Genomic DNA, 23910 nt, shown 5'->3' with positions numbered 1-23910 from the left:
TTTTTAAGACGCATCAAATGAAACCATAGAACTTTGGCGGTCCAAAGAAACCAAACCGAGGTTTTAATTGTTCCAAATGTTCGCACACAAGTCTACTACTCAAGCACATCATACTGATCTTACAAACCCAAAAAATTCAAAAATCTTCCAAACATCATTGAACGAAGTTGATGCATTCACATGACAGCCTTTTTCCTCATCTGCTGCGCGCAGGTGATAACTCAGCAGATCTGGACCTAGATCCAGATGGCGATCTTGATGCTCTATCAGGAGACCTCCAGTGATCTCTTCCGTCCTTGTCTTCGCGCATAGGTTTCCTACAACAGCATAACAAGAACATACGGCCAACATAAAAGATCAGCATTACGTTCGGGTACATGCTAAAAAAAAAATCAACCACTTCATAATAACGGCATCATCCAAAAGATAATGCATATTGAGAGACCTGCAGTATAAGCTAGAAAAGTGAAGCAATTGGAAACTCACTTGTCATACCCATCACCGTTTTCATTTGGTCCAGCAACATTGTCATAACCTGGAGAATAGGGTCTGCGATCACCATCTCGCACCGGTGGAAGATCTCGGGGAGATCTTGGGTTGTCTCGCCGCCTTCTGCTTGGTGAAATAGAGTCGCCTCGGCGTCTTGGAGCAGGAGAATAGGACCTGAGAAAGTTATTTGCCAATGTATCCACCTGGATCAATGGGTGTCCCAAAACTAATATAAAATGAAATCAGGGAAATTCGTCACCTTCAAAGCTTACCTTGAGCGGTACCGACTTCTAGAACCTGATGGATAGCGTGGAGAGCGTGAACGAGAACGTGAACGTCCTGTGACAGACATATCAGATACAGAATGGTGATTAGTGTTTAACAGAAATGGCATCGCAGATTTAACAAACCATTTCTCAGCTGATTTGATTATTCACTTCAGCAATGAATAGGAACCCCAGATTTCCTATGGCCAGAAACAGCAAACCGTAATGAATATTACTTGTACTGTCAGAAGAAACATACCATAATAAGATGATCGTCTTCCACCATGATCTGATGGCTCTCTGAAAAAAAGTAAAACAGGCAATTGGTATTCCAAACATACAGAACCAATTTAATAAGAGAGTGAGAGAGAATAGCAGAAACTACCTAACCCTAGTCCTTTGGCGCATCTCCTCCGGCCTTTTCCTTGTCTCTGCAGCAACAACCACAGATATCTCCCTCCCAGCAAAAATCTTCCCATTCATATGATACTGAGCCTCTGCGGCCTCATAAGAATCCACAAACTGAATAAATGCAAATCCTCGAGGTTCCCTACATAGAAGTTCAAAAAAGCTTAGTACAGTACATAGCAGCAGAAATCAAGAGTGAGCGAAGACGGAAGTATAAAGCAGTGACTTTTCAAATTCAGCATAGTACATTACCACCACAATGTCATTACTCAATATACCTTTCTTCACATATCTTACATCAGCTCTGAAGCACTTCCACCTAAGTGGATGCTGAATTTACGTAAAGCAGGTTAAATCGAAGCTTAGTGGCTGACCTTTTCTTTATAGTCAAGTATGAAAGGCAACTTCAAAACATGCAAGTAACTTGGAAATTCTTCTCATTCTTTAAGAAGCACTTGAAATCAACGTTGGCCACAAATTCTTCACATTCTTGTGATTATAAGAAGCACTTGAAATCAACGTTGTCCTCACCAAACTTCTATTGGATTGTTGTAATTATATAATTTCGCTTCATAAAAAAGAAGATTCTTCATTTGAACATTACTCCTAACTCGCTTGGAGTACCACTATGTTAGGCAACGATAAACAGTAGGCCTTCATCAAATGTGAGGCTTGGACTTGTTTTAACTTCAAAGTTCAAACTTCAAACCAACACAACCCCTGACAAACCAGTTCAAAAATTCACTATGAAAGTGGAAAATAAATATTTAAAAAAAATAGTTTACGAAATTCCACATACATTGCACATTCTAAGGAAGGATGCCAACAACGTAGGAAGTACAGAATCTGAAAGAACTAAAATTTCAAATAGCGTGCTTATCAACCGAGTTTCACTTGCATGAAGTATAAGCACAAAAAGTAAATTGACGTCGACTTCAAACAAACGAATTCATCCATTTGAAGCTTTTATATGATATAGGCAGTGCTCATTCACTTGTCAAACATAGCAAGCTCAGGTTTATTTTCCAAGATTATCACCTACGAAACCATTATCGACACACGAACAAGCATTGACAAAAGTAAAGCTCACCCAGTGTAGTAGTCCTTGGGAATGTAGACATCCCGAACTTCCCCATATCTTTCAAAGGGAGCTCTCAGCTCTTCAGCTCTGCAAAATTAAACAAAACCCCAATTTCAGAAAACAGAACAGTGAAAACCACCAAAAAAATATATATATATCAAACAAAAAAATCCAAACTTTTCGTTCACAGGACCTGCAATCCAGAGGAATGTTCCGGACCAAAAGACTTCCATTATTCTGCTCCTTGCGCCTTCTTGGGGGGCTCCTTCCTCGCCCACCTCCTCCTCCTCCTCCTCCTCCGCCGCCGCCGCCGTAGCTCCTCCTCGGAGGACTATAGTACTGTGGGCTGTACCTCCTCATATCCAACACTACAAAAGTACCCAACTCGATTGGTTTCAAGATCACATAGCACGAAGAAGAAACAACCGTTGGAATTAGGGTTTTGTCAATTTTTCTGATCGGGTGAAGAGATTCAAGAGAAGAAATTACCTGTAAGTTTCCTGAAGACGGTGAATCGTACGAACAACGAGAGAGCTTCGAAGAAATTGTACTTTTTGGATCTGAAATTTCTGAAGAGAGAGACTGTTTCAAACAATCGAATCGCAACCCTGATTTTAAGAGCCGGCTCGCAGCTTCCACTCTTTGGTTCGGACACTCCATCTGATGACGTACTTTGATGGGCCGTTGGGCCGGGTTTTCCCTGACCAGTTTTTTTGAACCTTTATTTCCTTTCGTACAATCATTTACATTCACATATTAAATTTTAGAATAGTGATATTCATATACTTATTTTTACATTTCACATATCTTTTTAAATTTTTCACCGTCGGATTAAATGAATTGAAGAAGATATATTACTATGCGAAGGCAAGTGATTGTTTATTTCTTCACAAATCGTAAGATGTAGTTCACGGGGTATACTTGAAATTGTTCTCTTTTTTTTTCGCTTTCTAGTGTTCTACACTCATTTTCCACTCGTAAATCTTCACTAAGTTTTCAATCATTTGAAGATGTCTTTGATGGTATTTAACTAGAATGGTTCGTCAATCGTCAATGCATGTTCAATTTACATAGGCGCTCCTCAACATCACAACAGTAAAAAATTTTAATCCTTTGGCGGTCCTCCTACTTCTCAAAAAGTGGCCCTTCAAGGTTCTAGATTTCTTTCTCAAATGAAAAAAAAAATCACCAAATTATGCAATTTTATGATGAGCAATGAAAAACCATTCAAGCCATGAGAAGGAGGAGGAAGTGCTATAATCTTGTGCCTTCGCGAGCCGTAGATAACCAACATCGCTGCGTTATCAGAGACGCGGAACATTTCTCCCCAACCATCCGAATCTGTACAGGAGAAAGTTGGTTTCCGCACCAACACACTCCATATAGGGAAAATATCGCTCTACCAGTAGCAAAAGTAGATGATGCAGACCACCTCCAACTTCGAACAACACTTTTAACAAGTTTCTTAGAGATGAAGGGACAAGAACACGCAATGTGTGGCGTACAGCCCACCGCACAGAGGAGCAAACAGTTGACAACGACGTCAACATGCAACTGCAACTGGAGCATCTTCATCAGTTTGTAAGTTATCAGAGTCAACGGGCAAAGGACTCTTCTGGAACTTGTTTCTTAGCTGACCACAAGCTGCATCTGCATCCAAGCCCCTTGTTTGACGTGTGCTGACCGTTACTTTATTGTTCTCCAGAGCAGCTGCAAATGCTTGTACCTGCCAAATGAAATTTTGTCAGAAACCACAACAAATCAGGTGAATCAAAAACCGATTTAAACTAACAAAAAAGCAAATATTGGAGTAAAGAGGTGTTTATGTTTAAAAACAAAATTACATACCGCTTTCTTGGATGGACGTTTATACTCAGAGCCTTCTATTGGATTAAATGGTATCAGGTTCACATGAGAACCTCGTCCCCACTCATGGAGTAGCTCTGCAAGTTCTACTGCGTGGTCTACCGCATCATTGACTCCAGCTACTCAAAATAAAAATCATTGTCAGGTTGTTAAAGTAAGCACACAGGGATCAAAAGAGACAAACATAAATATCCTAAATCTTATTCCAGTACCTAAGAGTGCATACTCAAAGGAAACCCGTCTACCGGTTTCAGTGAAATAGTCCCTGCAATCCCTCATCAGTGCACTCAGAGGGTATGCTTTTGCACTTGGCACAATTGTTTCCCTCAGCTTCTGGTTAGGAGCATGCAGGCTGATGCACAATAGTATGAGAAAAGTTTAGCACTGGTTTAACTTCAGAACTCTTCCCTTTCTTTTTCTTTTTCTGAACAAGCAGTTCAACAAAAATGCCCCAATAAATACGAACAAGTCATTCCCGTTTAAAAATAATATACCTGACAGCCAATGTCGACTGAAGTTTGTGGGATGCCAGCTTTTTAATTGTATTTGGAACCCCCACTGTAGAAATTGTGATCATTCTTTGCCCAATTTGAATATCCTGTAGAAAATAAAGTACCACATAAATAAGCTTTCACTTAGATCATAATGTTAACAATTTTTGCATATTTATAATCATGTCACAAAGTCAAGTTCTTGATTCTATATATAAAACATGGAAATGAAGCCGCTACAAAAAATCACAAGATACAGTTGAAAAGGCACCTTGTTTAAACACTGATGCGCTTCAAGAACCGCCTTCAGGTTCATCATCGGTTCACCCATTCCCATGAACACCACATTAGTCACCCTATGGTTGAAGATTTCCTCAATAGCCAAAACCTGGACAATAGAAGGTATCCTGAATTACAATGTATACTGAGTTTGCTTATGTATTAGCATACAATAATGGTAACCCTTACATAAAATTTCAATTTTGCCTTTGCACAAATGAGATAAACAAGCAAGCATGCAAACAGCCGTTGCTCATAACGGATTTTGAAAATAAGAGCATGGAAAAGACAGTTGATACCTGCTCAACAATTTCATGCCTCTTGAGGTTTCTTGAAAATCCTCCTTTTCCCGTGGCACAAAAAGAGCAACGAAGAGGGCATCCCACCTGTTTCACCCAAATTAATAAGAAATTCTATACGAACTGCACTGCAGTGAACCATGCACAAAACCAATACTAAAACATAACTGCAGGGAAATTTTATTTCAATGGCTAAATCTCATCTCAGAAATCACCTGTGATGAGACACACGCTGTAAGGCGCATCACACCTTTCTCATCTTTAACTGGTATGCCAACAGTTTCAATCAATCTGTTATCCTCCAACTTTATCAACAACTGCAAGCATCAAGGGCACAACTTTTAACCGCTAACCCACAAATTATCTACTGGCAATCAAACGGCCCCCTTTTAAAAACAATCATGATCCATGGGAACCATTCAACTTCGAATCGAGTTATAAAAAGATATCCCAACAAAAAATATTCCATTAAAAAAGTCTCAGAATTATCCAGTAACCATCTTCCAAGAAATTACCTTGACAGTGCCATCAGCAGCAGTGACGCTCTGGTAAATGGGTGACCTCCCAACTTTCCATCCAGCTTCCTCAAGCTCATTTCTGAATGCCAGAGGCACTGCAACACAAAACCCCACAGTAATTTAGCATTGCCCCACAAAACACAAAAAAACCCAGAAAAGAAAAAAAAAAATCTTTTTTTAGAGAGAGAGATGGAGAGAGAAAGTTACCCTGATTGAAATCCTGAATATCTTTAATCTTTCTTTTGTAAATTAGATGATGGAGCTGCTTCCCTCTGTAGCCTTGCTGTAGATAAATTTTCAGAAACAGAAATTCAGTAACTTTCAATTCTGCGCAAACAAACTGGGAGCATTTTGTGCTTGTTTACCTGACTGAAGTCGATTGCGAGCTGCTGGAGCTCCGGTTCCGACAAGCCTAGGAGGACTTGGGGGTCGGCCCGTTTCGCTAGGGAGGGAGCGGTGGTGGTGGTGGTGGAGGTGGTGGTGGACAGGTTCATGCTCGCCGCTGCCATGGCGCGAGTGCGGGCCGCGCGTGCGAGAGGAACGGCGCAGACGCGCTGAATTAGCGATGTTGATGAGGCTGTCATCATTGTGCTGTATTGGGTTTTTGGCTTCGCGCGAGATGAAGAAGATGAAGCAGAGGAAGAAAGAGCGTGGTGTGGCTAAAACCTCAGCGGTTTACTGATATTGGACTTGATATGGGCTTTAGGCCCAAGTTGGATCAAGCCCATAAATTGGGTCTCGACCCCCAACCATGGTAAGAGAAATATTAAAGGTACTCACTTAAAAGTGGAACAATGTCACTTCATGTGTTTTGCATAATATTTTATAATGTTGACAAAAGAGTTGATGTTAAATTATGAGGTGGTAGAGAAGAGTCTCACTCTAAGAGAATCCTCTTAGCATTTCTTAACATGGTAGAGGGTGGCAACGGATCATGATCGAGTTTACGTATTTATGTTTCATGTCAACTGATTAATACGTGAATGATATAAGAATTAATAAAATAATATACTATTATTCATCATATGTAAGAAAATTTGTTTTTTTAGTAACATAATATTAGTTGAACAATGTTAGTTGTGTTTTAATTATGTATTGTATACACTATACACCTTGATTCTTGAACATAACTATGAGAATGATTGTTGAGATCTTAAGAAATTGACAATCACAAGCGATTAGTCTCAGTATTTATATTGTTTTTAACTTAACCACCTATACTTATCATTTATATAAGTATCTTCAATTTCTTTACTTTATTTTATAAGTGATACTGAGAGAGGGAGAATTAAATTTGAAACTTTAGGTGCATTGGTAAAAGTCCTTAGCCAACAGAGCTACAAGTCCTTTGCAATTGTGGAGCTTCAATTAGTAAGTCAAAGTAAAAGGAACAAATGGAGAGCAACATTTTGAAGTGTAGATGTAAAGAATGGCAAATCCTATACCATATGGAAGCCTGGTTAGGTGCTCAAGTTGGATCGAGTCCTTCATGATCGATGCTGAAAAATCCACAATAAAGTTGTGGAGGAATGGCACAAAATAAAGGGCGAGCTACCTATTGTGGGTTTTTTATGCCGACTGCTAAAAAACTGAAACTGTTGAGTCATAAGCGGTAGGCGAGTCCCACATCGACTAGACCAAAAAGAGCGAGCTAGCGTTGGCACTATAAAGCAAGGCAGCCTAGACCAATGAAAAAGCATGGAGCCATTCGTTGAGCACAAAGTGAATTATTATGTCGCCTTTTACTAAAGAATACCGTATGCTTGTCGTTTTAAGTGGCATGCGTTTATTTTTGGAGGGCGCACCTTTGTGGGTGCCCCTAACAATTCTAGTTCATAATGTGTTACCCTGCAGTGTATGCTAAACTATATGAAGTTTGAATCCTACGTAGAGAGTACAGAGGTTCAGAGTGTTCCATGAAACAATTTAATGGTTATATTGGGTTAAAACCTCGATGTTCCTCATATTCCAGGCAGACACAAAAAATGCTTGAGAGAAAAGGAACCAAGAAGAGGGCCATCTCTGAGATTTTGGGGGTCCTGTACAAAATTTATAAAAGCGCCCCTCCTTAAGATAATCTTAAAAAATGTAGGACAATGTATTGACGTTAAAAAACAATCACTTAAATCAAAACAAAGTTTATCATTCATTGATTGCAAGTTTAAAATGTCATTAATAATAAGTAAAAAGAGCTACAAACATAACGTTCACTAAATAATCAAGAGCATTTCAATCTTAAACAACCAAACAAGAAAACCAACTTCAAAAACTCTTTAACTTTAAAGTTTCACTTGAATATGTAACATTATTATATAATAATATTGAAAAAAAATACCATCTTTTAATGGTGTATTATTGGCACTCAAAATATCTTATTGTACTCTAAATTTTTATATTGAGAAAGAAAAAAAATTACGCTTATAAAGAGTGTAAAATGATATTTTAAAATGCTAACAAAATCATTTTTTGAATATATAATTTATTTCGTAACAAAAACAATTTTAAATATAAAATATTATTACATATAAATATTAGATGACAAATTTTAGGAGCCCCTTCAAATTTGGGATCCTATGCAACTGCACCTTTCGCACCCCGTCAACGCCCCCTCTGACCAAGAAGACATTCACAAAACAAAACTGTACAACAATCAACTGTCCGTCTGCAGTTACGTACAATTTTCAATATACACCATCTGCCGCCGCCTTGTTCCTATTTCTTTTCCCTTCCCTTTCCTTTCAGACTGAATCCCCCTCTTCCCTTGAACCAATAAAACTAATGATAAAGCATGCATGAATGATGAATGTCTCATGTAGGGGTGCGGGAAGCGGATGCCCTGGGATGATGGGGAGTTGATGCTCTGTTGACTCCGTTGATACTGCGCCTGCGATGTCTGGGAGCGTGGTTTGAATTTGCATGAGGGTTCGGGCGATGTTGGTTTGGAGAGATACCTGCACCCTCCGAGTCAATGGGTTCCTGAAGTTGCTCCAACGCTTTTACCACGTCATTCATGTTTGGCCTAGACTTGGGTTCAAAAGCTAAGCATCGAATTGCAAGGCTAACTGCTCTGAGGGCTTCATCCAAAGAGTACTGGCCTTCAATACGGAGGTCAAATATTTGGATAAATTTGCGTTTACTTGCAAGGTAAGGTTTGGCCCATTCAACTAAATTGTGTTCTCCCGTTGGCCGGTTCTTGTCCACCGCTCGTCTGCCAGACAATAGTTCGAGCATAACAACCCCAAAGCTATACACGTCACTTTTCGCAGTTAAATGACCTAAAAAAAAGTAAAATAAGGATCAGCAGGGAGCAATCATGCATTCTTGACCATATTTAAGATGAAAATAAAGCATTATGGTAGCTGCAGCACCGATTAAGACGATGAAACATAGGAACGTAGCTCTTATAAAGCAGAAGTGTGACAGGAAAACAAAGTAATCTAAGGAGAACAAATTGTTTCAACACAGCGAAGTGGGGAGCAAGTCAATCATGTATCCAGAAAGTACAGCGAAACTTTCTGCAACTACATGGAGGTGAAACAAATGAACAAGAAAATTAAAACCAAATGCTGGTCATTCATTAGGGGACTGCTGAAGGGAAATCTTCCAGCAAGGCCAGGGTAATATGTAGCAGAGGTTTCAGATGCAACATAGGTACCGAGTAGAAATGAAGTAAATGGGAAATAGACTGGTGTACTACCTACAAAGACTGGATAATCTCATGATCATCGTCTATGACGGAATTAGCCTTTTTTTCTTTCTAATATTGATCGGAGCCTGGCTGTGGTTAGAGCCTAGAACTATTTGGTTAGTGTTATTAAGTGGTCACAATTAGACTGAATTGGTGAATGGTAGATACAAATATTAGGTTGCTTTTGTAATGTGAACTCAATCCTGTTAACTAAACGTACCTGTGGCCATATACTCAGGCGCTGCGTACCCATATGTCCCCATGACTCTTGTTGAGACATGGCTTGTATCATCGGCTGGGCCATCCTTGGCTAGTCCAAAATCAGAAAGCTTGGCATTGTACGTCTGTTGTTTTTCAATTAAAATTTTGTGTCAGAAAGTCTTATACCAGAATTCATCTAGAAGCAATGAAACTCAACAATTAAAAGTCTCACTTACCGAATCAAGCAGGATATTAGCAGTTTTAAAGTCCCGATATATCACTTTTGCCGCGTCACTGTGAAGAAATGCTAGACCCTTAGCAGCACCAAAAGCAATCTTCATACGAAGGTTCCAGGAAAGTGGTTGAAAGTAAGACGCCCCTGTTCCACCAATAACATTTTAATCAATAAGTTATACTTACATAGTTCATATTGAAATATTTGATTTCCTTAGCAATGGCACTGCTTACTCTAAAAGAAAAGGCTAAAAAGTGAAGGAAGTTCATAACTCACTTCTAAATAGATGATTATCCAAGCTTCCACGAGGCATAAATTCATACACCAAAATACGGTGGTCATCCTCTAAGCAGTAACCAACCAACCTTACAAGATTTTCGTGATGCAGCTGCCCAAGGTAGTTGATTTCCGTCTATAGTTCAAGAGGCTCCACAAAGTTAATAAATTATTCTCTGAAAATATTACATATAACGTTATATACATGCAAAAACTATTATGGAGGAAGATTCATTCAGGTTGGTTCAATATATAAGCCTTTTGAACTAAAAACATCCGTTTAGATTTTCAAATATTTGATTGCACCGAAAAATGATCAATCAAATATTCGTAAAGTGCATGTAAGCTAAAGAAGGATAGAAGTAATACTCACCAACCATTCCTTGTGACCCTGGATACCTTCTTGGTTTAGCCTTTTCGCAGCAATAACCAAGCCAGTACCAGCCTTGGCAGCTGTTAATGAATTCTCATCAACCCACCCCTTAAAGACACAACCGAAACCCCCTTCACCCACCACACTATCAGGACGGAAGTTCCTGGTGGCATTTTTCAGTTCGTTAAAGCAGAAGTTCTTCAAATTGGAGGACTGCAGGATCTCACCCTCTGTCCGAGGAGTTGAAGGCACTGAGACAGACGATACCCTGCTATTTGAATGTAAACCTACACATTTCAAATACCATATAACTTATAAATAATGCTCAACATTCAGTCATCATATAAAAGTTCTAAAAATAATCTATAACATCACAATAAAAAAGAGTAGGGCCAAGTTAGTTGCTTCTGTATACAGTACAGAAACTAAAATCTCAATTTTGGCATCGATTAACTTTCAACAACAAAATGGTTAGCTTTTGATGATGCCACAGCTTATGAAGTACAATGGTAATCTAACATGGTGTTCGAGGTTCGGTTCCAAGAGGTCTTGCTTTGAAACCTCTGGTCCCCCACTCCCCAATTGATGGGGAAAACATATAAGCTCCATTAAATCCTAGAAAATAATCCAAAACATAACAACAGAAGGGTGTAATAAAAACCAGCAAGTCCATGCAAATCTGAGTTAAACTCGATCGTAACGAGCTTAAAAGGTTGTGGTTTAAAAAGCTCTAGCCTTTGATATGCCTCTATATAGCAAAAGAAATGGAAGCCAATAAAATTCAAGTTTCTTATTAACTTTGAATAACTTTCTTATTTGGGAGAATCAGAGCAGTAACAATCACAATATCACATAACCCCTGAAGTAGAACCCAACACAGAATTGCTGAAAACAAAAATTCCAAACAAAATCAACTATTTCAGCAAAAACAAAACAGAAAACAGCTAGCTGAGCTGCTATAAGCTCCAGAACTGCATGTTTCATTAATCAAATCCGACCAACTTCAATCAAAGTTCAAAACTTTTAATTAACAGAGTTAATCAGAAACTAATTGATTAAACTTAATTACCATTGTGGAGGGGGCTGTCAGCTTTGATTCTAGAACTTAAGCAAGAACCCATCACTTGAAAACGCCTGAAAAAGAGGTCTTTCCGGACCCAACTGCCAGAAAAGGAGGAAGAAATAGAAACCCAAGTTTGCAACCAAGTTGAAAAGCGCAAGCAAAAGCAGAAGCCCGCGAATCAAAGATGATGTTCTCACCAATCGGTGTGAAAGCTCTCTCAGCTAGGCTTTTTCACAAACACCTAGCTGTCACGAGCACGCAGCAACCCACTAATCGAAAGGCGGAAAAAAATTGACGGAATCAAAGAAAGCCCCTCGTTTTGAACATGGAAGATTTTGGAGGTATATGGGGGTGTTTGGTTGCTGGGAAGGTTCTTTTATTAGACCTTCGGGAAGGAGAAAAGTGGGTTGACATTTCTTTGTCTGCGACTTGGAGAGAGAGAGAGAAGGAGAGAGAGAGATGCCTAATTTGGATAAGCTCCAACACACTTTTCTTTGCCATTTTCCAAATCCAAACCACCACCCCCCCCCCCCCCCCCCCCTCTCTTTCTCCTTCCTCTTTTCTCCTCTCTCTCTCTCTCTCTCTCTCTCTCTCTCTCTCTCACATCGTGCGTTAGGCAGCTTTTGCATGGCTGCACCCACTGCTGTGCGTTTTAAAAAAAAAAACTAATGAAATGGTTTGAAAATTTTGAGTTTAAATGATAAGAATAAAATAAGATAAAATGAAGGGTACCAGGATTGACTTTTTAATATAAAAATGTTATTTTTCGTTAAAGTGAACATTACCGTCGATTTTTCGTTGAAACTTCATATTTAAAAGGAAAAATGAAAGCCAACTCTCTCACTCAGGTTACAGGTTTAATGTTGGTTTAATCATGCTGATGATAATGATTTAACCATGAGAATTATTTTGACCGACGGATCATCAGCTGACTAATAATTACTCTAATATTATTTTTAGGAGAAATTAGGTTCTCATCCTTCATTTTGCTACTCCATTGATTAAAATCATTTTCCTTTTTAATTTTTGATCAAAGTCCTTGGGTATTAATAACATCATTAATTATTTCAATAATAAAATATTTTTTATTTCTAAATATATTCATTTAATGTTAAAAATGTTACAATTAATATATTTATATTTATGACTAAGTATCATATATTTTTAGTTTTAGTTTGTACCCAGTTTTAATTTGTAATTCTTTTTTAACTTGTACCAATTTTCTTTTAAGTTTTAATTTGTACCTATATATTAATTTCTTTTTGTGCCCATATTTTTTAAAGTTTATTTGTGTTTGTACCCATATATTTTTTTATTATTATTTTGCTAAATGGACCCATGCTAATTATATGTACCCATTCATGTAAAAAAAATTTAATCTTAAAATGTACTCATTCTTAAATATACCAATTTGTTATATGTAAAATGTACCTTTTTTTTTTAATATATAAAATCTATTCTATTTTTTTCTAATCCATTTTTAAACTTATATGAGTACATTCTTTTTTCTTTGATTTTAAAATGCATCCATGTCAATTTTAATCGAAGAAATTTACTAATGTCATTAAGCCTAATATCTTCTTCTTTTTTATGATTTTAAAGAATGTACCCATGTTTTGATACAATAAATTTTTTGGCTAATTTTGATGAATGTACCCATGTTTATATATATACACACACAAAATAGTATATTTATATTTTAATATTTTTAATCCCACATATTATGATTTTTTTTAATTTAAAATCTCATTTATATAAACAACTAAAATTTCTCATTTTTAATTTAAAAAATATAGTAACGTACATAGAAATAAATTATCACATTAATTTCAGGGACCTCGAATAAAAATTAAAACCAACAAGATTTCAATCAAAGAATATTCATAGCTAAGGACCGCATCCAAAGTTTCCCTTATTTCTAACTTACATATTATCACATATAACGCGATAAATGTGAGTTTATTATATACAATATCAATATCTAAAGTACTAAAACTACTATTATAAAGTGAAATTTCAACTTTCCCACGTTAGTTTCTTGAAAGCAATTCCAAGCACAATGTTCTAACGACAATTATTTGGATTTTATATAAAAGAAATAATTTCTTCTTAAATATCAATCGCAATGCTATATGCATAAAAACTTCTCTATGTTGAAAAATAAAAGTTTTTTTTTTATGCATTTGACTATGATTTAAAATAAATACGAATGACTTTTTATATAATATATGCGAAATGAGAAATCTTGAAGAGAATCTCTCAAAGTGAGACTTTTATTAGATTCTTTGTCAGCTCACAGTTTAACATTAATTCTAGTGCCAACATTATAAAATATTATGCCGAAAACATAAAGTGACAGAGAATTTATAAAAAATCCACTTTTGAAAATATTCTTAGCATTTCTCATATGAAAGAGTTCTTTGTTGACATCATGGTTTTTGCCTTAAAATGTGCTGTCGCTTGTAGCTGATTAATCATTATAACACAATGAATAAGAAATAAGGAATTTTAACAAAAAGCTCCCGATACTATTTATTTTAACAAAAAACCACATTTTTACACTAAAAAATCAATCATGATATTATTCACTTTACCCTTTATTTTATCTTTATCGTTAAAACTCAAAGTTTTCAAACCTTTTTCATTAGTTTTCTTTAAAAATACTACATGTCTTGCTTTTTTGGTTAGAAAATACAAATTTCTTGCTTTTGAGAGGGTTGAGTGCAATTATCTTGATTAACTAATAATTTAAGTGCGCTTGTCTGATCAGCCGATGTGTCACAGTGGGCCCTCCTTTGAAATAGATATTGTATTTGTACCTTAATTGCTGCGAGGCTTCTTCTATTGGGAATGAGGATCCTAATCCTCTTTCCAAAGATCTTGAGGATTCTTAAATCGTATTCGTTTATTGTATATTGTGCGATTAATTTTTGTCATATACTATTCATATTTAATTTTAAATAAAAGTATTTGAAATAATTTTTTATCGCATGATGTACGATGAATGGACATGATTTGAGGATTTCCAGGATTCTCACAAAGAGGATCTCATTGTTCTATTGGCACCCCGACTCTTAAACAATTCTTAAAACAAAATCTACCCAAAGTAAATGCATGAAAATGACCTTTTTATTAAAATTATTAAAAAAAAATTGAATTTTGTGTAGATTTAATTTGTCTACACTCTATAAGTTAAAGAAATGATGAACAAACATATAAAAGTCCCCATTTCGTACGGTCAGAACAAGTGGGTGGAAATTAGAAAATTAGAAATAAACAGTCAAATATTTGTTTCAATTTTTCTATGGGGTCAATTTATTAGGTTGTCCTAATGTTTAGTAAATTAACCATTCAGCAATATAATATTTTTCAATAAAAAGCTGGCAACTGAAATCTAAATAAACAGCGGCCGTAACTATAACGTTTCTAATGTAACGAAAAAATAAAAGTTGAGACCATTATATAATGAGAGTGGATGAATTTGACGTAGGAAAAAAAAAAGGCAAGAAAATTAGTGATTATTTGAGTTTTTTGATCTTTGGCCTTAGCTTAAAGTTTTGTCTTTCCAAAAGGGTGCAAAAGACATGTTAAATATTGTGATTCAATTTTATATGTACATAATTGTGATTAAAGATTGATTAAAGTCTGTTAATGTTTGGTAATCCTTGACCCCATGCTAATATTATAATTTTTTTTTTTAGTCTTGTACTCACCCAACTACCCTAATCAGATTCTGATCAATATTATCCAAAAGTATCTTTTTTTTGTTGTTGAAAACTTACTGAAAAATTATGATTGGAAAGGTCATAAGCACACAAAATAGGGGTCACATATAGAATATGAGCAACGACATCAACTCACGAGAGATGTGGCTCACGGGCGACTGTCATGCTTTTCCGGACAGAGGCGGTACAACCAGTACCACCGGCCTCATCCATCCATCGTAAGCGAGATTCTTACATACAGTCGAAGATATGCCGTTTTGGCTCTATAACATTCATCATATGATCGTAAAGGAGGGAGTTATATCTTTGAGCACAGCCAACAATCTTTCCAATTGCAAGAAATGCACTAGGCTTAGTCCCCGTGCATAGTTCAGTTCTGTAATGCGTGTAAATCAGTCATAACTATGAGTTGTCGATGTATAGTGATGTTCACTTGCATTAACGACTCACAATCACCTTTTAAACATGATCGACTGAGCCTAGCAATTCCTATTTTGTTTCATTGTAATCACAACATTCATGAATTGTATGAATAATATCTTTGCAAGACTTTGGATCTTGTGAAAGCGCCCTTTTTTCTTTTTCTTTTTGCATTTTTATTGAGTTGTTTACGCCAATTACATCAACCGACTCTTTTGATAGCATTTATCACGTGACCATAGAGAGAGACATATCCTCAAATACAATCGAGAATCTTCCTATTTTAAGATTCTAGGCTCGATCCTCACACATAAATTAGTTCGACAATACCAATGAACCACTGTGAGCATTTGATTTAGACATACATACTCACGAGTTACGTTAGCACTCCCCTTTCATTGTAATTGCAACGTTCGTGCATGCATGCATGAATTTCTTTGGAAGCAGTTGGATCACGTGAAAGCCCGTTTCAAAAGTCAAAACAAAGAGACATAAAAAGAACAAATGTTTCCGTGTCACGTCACTCCAAAATTTGTATAAAGATATTTTTGTTTTGGGGGGGGGGGGGGGGGGGTTTATAAAGATATTTTTGTGGGTGGGGAGAGTAGATTCTCTCCCTTTATTTTTATTTTTTATTTTTTATTTTTTCTCTTCTATTTGAATGGTGTTAGTATCTTATATTAATTTTTTATACAAAAAGAAAGACAAAATAGAGAATGTGAGAAGAGGGTAGGGATGGGCAAAATACACATGGGTTTGGGTGAGTGTGGGTAATGTTCGGCCCAGAGCTTTTCCAAATATACTACGGGCTGCCTGGTGATACTGGGCCGTTCAGTAAGGATAGTCGAGTTCTGTCGCAAAAAAGAATAGTTTGGATGAGCAAAGAGGTCAAAGAAGTCCTAATATAAGGGGTCCTAGTTTAATTTGGATTCTTGACTAGCAATGAATATGGCCTCAAAAAAGGGTAAGTTCAAAGTCCTAATAGGAGTAGAATTGGTCGAAGTGGAGTTAGAAAGGAACAAGAAGTTCCAATCCAGATAGGATCTTGACTCGATCTTAAGGAGGATTTGGTGCTATAAATACAAGACATCATGCAACAATCAAGCCTTCTTGAATTCAACACACAACTGCCCTACGCAAGCCTCTCAAGCAACTTGAGATTTTTCATTTTCTTTTTCCGTCAACACACATTCAGTTTGGATAAACAGCACTGTGAAGGCAACCAGTGACATCTTCAGTTTGGATAAACAGCATTGTTGCCGTAGAATCAGCCGTTCCCGAAGCATCTTCAGTTTGGATAAACAACACTGCGTCGAGGCCGACTGGTTACCTATCCAAGTCTCGGTCGAGAAGGGTTTCCGAATCCTTATTGGCAGAAGTCATCTTATTAGCCTTCACGGGGAAATAAGGTGTTACGAGTTACGACATTCGGCGTATTGAACGCCGAGTGATTTTATGATTGGATACTCACAAGTGAGTTTCAAAGTTCGGCATTCTGACGGCTGAACCATATTTACCATCGAGACATACATCACCTTTGAATATTTGTGTCTATATAGTCTAGTGTCGATTCGACGTGCTTATACTCTTACGAATATAAACAGTTGCAATTACCCAACGGGTAAACGGTTATACGGATATGAACATAAACAGTTATAAGTAAATAACCACAGTTACCCGCCAGCCATAACCGCTGCCCATCCCTTTAGGAGGAGAGAGAATCATAATCTATTTGGGGGCACCACACGGGATAAAATCCTCTCATGGAAGGTGACCTTTTCGGACTCGCAACACAAATGATATTACTAAACTAAAGCAAAGATACACGAAATGATACGAAAATACTATGAGGATCACTAAAATATGAAGTAATTCAAGGACGTGACTGCAAAGGCAAAACGTTATAGTGGAAGCTATCATTCTTACTTAACCGCCAATTACAGTTTGAAACGTATAAGCAAAAGTTCATGTTTGCATTTTTAATGAGTTATTTCAACACGTGTTAAACTGTTATCGGCCACGAGCCAATCAACAATCCAACATGATCGATATGTAGCCTAAGCCTTATGGCCATAAGCATGGAATCATGAAAGCTTTACTCACTCCCTGTTCGTTGGTGGTGCTATTTTTTAGCCCACTCATACTTGGTGCGTTATATAATTTGAGTGAAATAATTTCCGCCGCTCACTCTCCTTTTGCATACTTCTTTTTAGAGGTATTCATCAATTTCCCTCCTGAACTTGTGACCATTGGCCAATTTTCCCCCTTAACTTTAATTTTGGCCAATTTCCCCCGTCAACTCTCAAAATTAGTCAATTTGCACCCTACTGTTAATTATTTATTTATTTATTTTAATTTTCCATCTATTCTTTTCTTAATTTTCAATCTTTCTAATAACTTCCAACAAAGTACTAAAATTAACATAAACTCACCTGCATAATATAGGGTAAAATGTACAAAAACATAATACAATTAGTATGTGATGTGGGTTGATTATAAGAAAAAGTTATGAATCGGGTTTAAAGCATGTAGAAGAAGAAATAATAACAAAAAGAAATAATAATCCTAAACTCATGGATCAGACCTATTTCAATAAAATGGGTTATTCTGAATAAGGAGTCGAAAATTATGAATAGACTAGCCATTTTTTCACTAAGGCTCGATTCTCCGCAATTTACTTGAACTTAGCTTTCACTTTTATAAAGAAAATTGTATTCACATACAAAAAATTTACACATCAATCATTTTCATTATCAATTTTGTATAGTCAAAAATCAAATCAAATTACTCCATACTGATTTATCATGACTAATAATACTATCTATGATAAATTCAAAAATTCTAAATTTTAATCTATTTGTAATAGGATAAATATATAGGAACATGATTAACATACATCTTATTTAGTTTCTTACACACACTTGTTTAATTATGATCAAATTAAAAAATTAACAGTAGGGTGCAAATTGACTAATTATAAAAGTTAAGGAGGGAAATTGACTAATTATGAGAGTTGAGGGGGGAAATTGGCCAAAATTAAAGTTGAGGGGGGAAATTGGCTAATGGTCACAAGTTCAGGGGGGAATTGATGAATACCTCCTTCTCTTTATTGTGAATAGAAGAAAATGAGCGTCCGGAAATCATCACTTCTATATGAGGTGTTACCGCAATTACTCAAGCTTCAATAATTTCATTTTTCTTTCATCAAATAAACTCGAAAATTTGGATCTCGAGAGCGAAAAAAGCAATAACACTTGAGAACATTTATTAATACAGAGAAACCCATATCCAGGTGCTGAACCAAAAAACAAAGACGCATAATTATTTCCTCAAAAAAGTAGGCGTAAAATTGAACGGAAAATATTCGCTACCTCACAGATAAGAGATGTAAAAGTGACACCAGGTCCAACTCTTCAGATAAGAGATGGAAAAGTGGCACTCTTCTTCACCTCCGCAGACTTGATGATGTCAATAAACTCAGGCTGGAGAGAGACACAAATGTAAGAATCCGAGGATAAGCAAACTTTTTTTGACTAGGGATAAGCAAACTTTTTTTGACTAACGAAACTGGGTGAACGCAATAAGTATGCATAACCTACGATCATTACCTTTAGAGAAGCTCCACCAACCAAAAATCCGTCGATATCAGGCTGACCTGCGAGTTCTTTGCTGTTTGCACCGTTCACAGACCCTGAAAAAATTATTCGATTCAGCCAATTGTTGTGAAAGTGAACAGAGAAAGATAAGTTCACTTATCTTTCCCATATGTACAAACACTAGACATGAAAACTGAGTGGACTCCTTAATTCAAATTTCAAACACAAGACATAAAAGAATTCTTGGCAAGAGAACAGAGATATTTATAACTCAAAATGATTTTGGCACATGATAGCCTCCATCCATACAATAGATTAATCCTATCCTCTAGCACCTTTCGAGTTTCGATCTTTCACCCAAGTCAGTCAAGGTAAATTGTGTTTTAAATTAATAAGCATCCATTCTTGCACTATAAGCAGAAAGTTATAATAGAGAAAAGGACGGGACGTACAAGCAGATAAACAACAAAATGATGCGGTAATGGTGTAAAAAGATACCTCCATAAATAATCCGGGTTGATGCAGCAACTTCAGAACTGACGTTTGCTTGAAGCCATTTCCTTAATTCAGAATGCACCTGTTGTATGGAGAAACATTTGTGTGAAACAGACAGGGAGAAATATGTATATATACACACACGCGCGCGCACACACGCGCATATGCATACATGCATATAATGCATGCATAAAATCAGTATATGACCCAGGAAATCCCAGCCGAAAAAGTGGGTTGCTGACAGTTTAGAAAGAATTGCACATTCAAGCAGCGTTTAGTTCAGTTTTATCAGACCTTAAAGACAAAGAAGCTTAAACAATCTCCTCCATCGTGCCCATTTTATTTTCATCTTTTTACAAATAACACTTTTGCCTTGCTCTAACATACACAAACAACATCAATTTCAAACTGAAGCTAATAAACAAAACCACATCCAGATATCAGATAAAGGCATTACTCACTTCCTGAGCCTGAGCTGGAGATGCAACTTTCCCAGTTCCAATGGCCCACACAGGCTCATATGCCAAAACGATATTGGTCCAATCTTTCACTTTCTCTGCAATAGAAAGCATCACTTAAATGAGTACACAAAGAAAATAAAGCAGTCTCACATCAACACACAACAAATATTCTTCACACAAACAGTAGGCCAAGAAACTGGAGTTCTGCTTGCATTATGCACCTGCAATTGCCTTGGTTTGTGCGGCTACAACCTCCACAGTAGTGCCAGCTTCTCGCTGCTCAAGGGTCTCACCGACACAAGCTATTACCTTCAAACCTTGAGAAAGTGCATATGCAACCTTGTCCGCAACAAACTGAAACGAAGTGTGTGATATGAGAAACTATCACGCAATTGTTAATGACAAGCTGATTAGAATTACAGGCGTGGAGAATACCTCATTGGATTCACCCAAAATAAGTCTTCTTTCAGAATGACCAAGAATGACCCAAGGAACCTCGAGATTGACTAGCATCTCAGCACTGAACAACGTACACAAAAAATCAACTTTTAAGCTTACGTTCCAATTGTATTCAAATTTTCTTCTATCTAAAGTATCAACATCTTAACACATCATTAAATCATTAAAACCACACAATCAGCAACATACATTCTCAATTTTCAAAATTCACCAAGTTAAAACCAGATGCCAACGCCGCATTGAAACGAAAGCTAGTAAATCATAAACATACACACCTAACTTCACCAGTGAAGGCACCACCCTTCTTGACCCAGCAGTTTTGTGCCGCGACATGGAAATCGGGCCTCAACAAACTCTTCACCACTGGAATAAACACATACGGTGGGCTAACCACAACCTCTGCGATCATAAAAACCACAGAACAGATTAACACTTTGATAACCCGAACAGATCACTAAATCTCATGAGCTGATTAAAGCATAAAAAGGCTAACAAATCAAATCCAAATCATAAGTAAATAATCGGAGCAATCAACTCACCCACAACATCTTGCGACGGAACCTGTCCCTCATTCAGTATATTGACGATCTTCTTCACCTCATCGAAGGTTCCGTTCTACACACAGATTCAAATTTCAGCTCAGATTAACTAAATCATCACTCGCTTCGATCGAAATCACAGCATAAAACAGATCGGAATTGAAAATTCAAGCATCTGTTTGGCTGATGAGAAAGTATCGGAAAATCGATCGATGGAGACTACGATAAATATTAGGAATCTGATTATTTTCCGTGACTTTCTTTGATTTTCTCAGCAACCAAACAGATTGAAAGAAAAGAACACAGGAGATAACGAATCGCAGAACTCACGCATTTCCAGTTGCCGCCGACGAAGAACTTCCTGCCCATCTTTTCTCGATAATCTCGATAATCTCGAAATCGCACAGCGGATAGTGTGTCTGAGCCTTTCGGATTTTTGGGGTCTGATTTAACTGCGGCTTTTGGGGGTATATGTGGATTCCAGTTGCTCGGGCCCACGTCAAAGAGCGAAATTACGGTTTTGGTCTAGGAATTTGGAATATGCTTTGGCGCATTGACTGGCATATGGGGAAGTGTGAGGGGTAGTTTCGTCTATCTAGTGTGGTATTAAAAGTGACTGTTATGGCCCACGGGTTTTCTTTCCTGTGTGTCACAAGAAGTGGGTGGGTATTTATCGGATTAGGTGGAGCCAAGGCGAGCTGAGTCCATGGGGTTCGGTGTGTGCCACATTCAGATGGAATATGATCATTTCCTGATTCTCTTTGTAGAATCTAAATAATCAATCAATCGTATTCGATTATCGTATATTATACGGTTAGTTTTTGTTAAGTAGCCTAAAAAGATAAGAATGGCAATTGTGACATAGACTAATACTCAATTTGACAATTAGCAATTCAATTGTTATTTCCCTATGAAAGAGGTTAGATAATAAATTTCATACCGATTATACCATAAGGGAAAAAATTGAATGCTTAGATAAAAAAATTTCATCGAGACAATATTAATATAGTAGACCAACGAGAACGTTGAATATAGAAGCGTGGTGGAACTTTCAAATTCAATTGTCTCTAAAAATAGCTTAGTTTTAGGGGTTTTAGATTTCTTTGGCACACTTACCTTACAAATCGATTTTGGTAGTTGACACAAATTCATGAAATTTCTAATGTTGTCCTGACGCCAATCTGCATGCGGGGTGTTTTCTTTTAGGGCATGCCAATTGCGGCAATGCGGCGTATGTAGTTACACCTAACACTCTTTAGTGTCATGCCTACTAGTGTTATATGCATGCGTGGTGTTTTATATTCCTTTGTTTTTATTTGACCATATGTTGATGTTAGATTAGATATCGATAGAATTTGAACCTACGCTGTCATGCAATGTTCAACATCTTTCCACCACTATAATAAAAGGTCACTTGTTGTAACACGGCTCCTAATCGTTTTGTTGGAAATAAGATATACTCTGTGAACTTTGAGATATACTCCTAGTTGGATATATTTATCAATATATTAAGTGTGACTGAGTTAAGTAATATCTATTAGTTTGGTGTTGGATTGTATAGGGTCCTATGCCAAAGACACAAGCTCCGAGACTCCGAGCATGTGACTATATAAGTAAAAGCTCCTAGTCCAACGGTCTAGGCCATGAGTTTGAAACTTCGGAGTTTTTGTTTTTTGTAAGTCGCGTGTTGTGTCTTTGATGCAAGGTATAAAATAAGAGTTGAAGTATACCACGTTGTAATAGAATTTTAAAATTTCGTATATTTACCATTCCGTACTACGGTCTGGTGGTATTCCTCTTCACTTGAAATTGAAAGGTCTTAAATTCAAATCTCGTGGATGGCGAATTCGATACCAAATTAAGCCACACATTATGTGGCTTAGCTGAACTCCTCCTCCCCTTAATGTAAAAATATCGATGTAGTAAAAAAAAAATTACGCATATTTAAGTGAAACCCGTTAAACCCGTTTTTATATTTTTTAACTTGTTTATGAAATTGTTCAAGAAAATGTACCAAATATTATCTTTAATTCTGAAATGAGCAATTTCGTAATGGATTTGGGCCTCCACACCCATCCTTGATCAAAAGGACTTGGGCCTAACTCTTCTAAATCCAAAATTTTAAGTTAGGCCTGATTTAAAGTGATTTGGGCCTGCGAAATCTGCTAATTTAATATCTTCAAATTTTGTTATTTACAATTGTTTTAGGGAATTATTATTAGCACTCCAAAAATCTCATTTGGCACTCCTAACTTTCTATAATTAGAAATAAAAATACACGAGGAGTGTAGAATGAGATTTTTGGAGTGCTAATAACAATTCCCTTGTTTTATTATAAACTATATCTTACATAAAAGACTTGTTTGGAAGTGCTTTAATAATAATTAGCTGTATTAAAGAAAATACTTTTGGATTTCAAAAGCATTTGAATTGCTTCTTGCAATTCCTGCAAGAAGCACATAACTTATATTTCTTGCAAAAAAACACTTCAAGTTCTTTTCCAAAATTCACTTACATTTTTGCTAAGAATTAATACAAAAAATATCTTAAACAAAAATTCTTTTAATCATGTTAAAAGTATTTGCAAACGATCTTAAAGAATGAGGAATAAATGAACCCACGATGCAGTGCGTTGATGAGAAAGAGTGTGATCGTCCATCCGCCGCTTTTGGATTGGTTATT

General features: G+C 36.7%; 4 protein-coding genes and 1 non-coding gene across 5 annotated transcripts; 1 reads left to right on the top strand and 4 right to left on the bottom strand.

The window, feature by feature from the left end:
• Positions 1-32: 32 nt before the first annotated feature.
• Positions 33-2921, bottom strand: LOC137734063 (serine/arginine-rich SC35-like splicing factor SCL30). The gene is made up of 8 exons (XM_068473322.2): positions 2734-2921; positions 2438-2612; positions 2254-2331; positions 1141-1305; positions 1015-1055; positions 762-828; positions 487-663; positions 33-317 (listed from the first exon to the last, which is right to left on the bottom strand). Exons 2-8 carry the CDS (start codon positions 2602-2604, stop codon positions 197-199), a joined length of 816 nt encoding a protein of 271 aa, XP_068329423.1. The 5' UTR covers positions 2605-2612; positions 2734-2921; the 3' UTR covers positions 33-196.
• Positions 2922-3247: 326 nt separating this feature from the next.
• On the bottom strand, positions 3248-6362 carry LOC137734806 (uncharacterized). Its single transcript, XM_068474088.2, has 10 exons — positions 6063-6362; positions 5905-5980; positions 5695-5792; positions 5395-5496; positions 5180-5266; positions 4873-4989; positions 4605-4708; positions 4323-4462; positions 4093-4229; positions 3248-3970 (listed from the first exon to the last, which is right to left on the bottom strand). The coding sequence occupies exons 1-10, from the start codon at positions 6282-6284 to the stop codon at positions 3788-3790; spliced, it is 1266 nt and encodes a 421-aa protein (XP_068330189.1). The 5' UTR covers positions 6285-6362; the 3' UTR covers positions 3248-3787.
• A 1037-nt stretch (positions 6363-7399) lies between these two features.
• Positions 7400-7516, top strand: LOC137735789 (U5 spliceosomal RNA). Its single transcript, XR_011068697.1, has one exon. It is a non-coding gene; the product is annotated as a U5 spliceosomal RNA (small nuclear RNA).
• A 917-nt stretch (positions 7517-8433) lies between these two features.
• Positions 8434-11826, bottom strand: LOC137734807 (receptor-like cytoplasmic kinase 176). The gene is made up of 6 exons (XM_068474090.2): positions 11540-11826; positions 10471-10757; positions 10098-10233; positions 9823-9965; positions 9606-9729; positions 8434-8972 (listed from the first exon to the last, which is right to left on the bottom strand). The coding sequence occupies exons 1-6, from the start codon at positions 11589-11591 to the stop codon at positions 8506-8508; spliced, it is 1209 nt and encodes a 402-aa protein (XP_068330191.1). The 5' UTR covers positions 11592-11826; the 3' UTR covers positions 8434-8505.
• A 7032-nt stretch (positions 11827-18858) lies between these two features.
• On the bottom strand, positions 18859-21705 carry LOC137735160 (triosephosphate isomerase, cytosolic). The gene is made up of 9 exons (XM_068474554.2): positions 21559-21705; positions 21229-21304; positions 20965-21088; positions 20666-20750; positions 20452-20584; positions 20231-20325; positions 19773-19851; positions 19287-19369; positions 18859-19160 (listed from the first exon to the last, which is right to left on the bottom strand). Exons 1-9 carry the CDS (start codon positions 21595-21597, stop codon positions 19092-19094), a joined length of 783 nt encoding a protein of 260 aa, XP_068330655.1. The 5' UTR covers positions 21598-21705; the 3' UTR covers positions 18859-19091.
• Between the last annotated feature and the right edge of the window lie 2205 nt (positions 21706-23910).

The sequence above is a fragment of the Pyrus communis genome, chromosome 7 (genome assembly GCF_041283825.1).
Source record: "Pyrus communis isolate YQ-2024b chromosome 7, ASM4128382v1, whole genome shotgun sequence".
Classification (NCBI taxonomy): Eukaryota; Viridiplantae; Streptophyta; class Magnoliopsida; order Rosales; family Rosaceae; genus Pyrus; species Pyrus communis.
The sequence above is the reverse complement of the archived record's forward strand: the minus strand, read 5'-3'. Positions and strand labels throughout refer to the sequence as shown.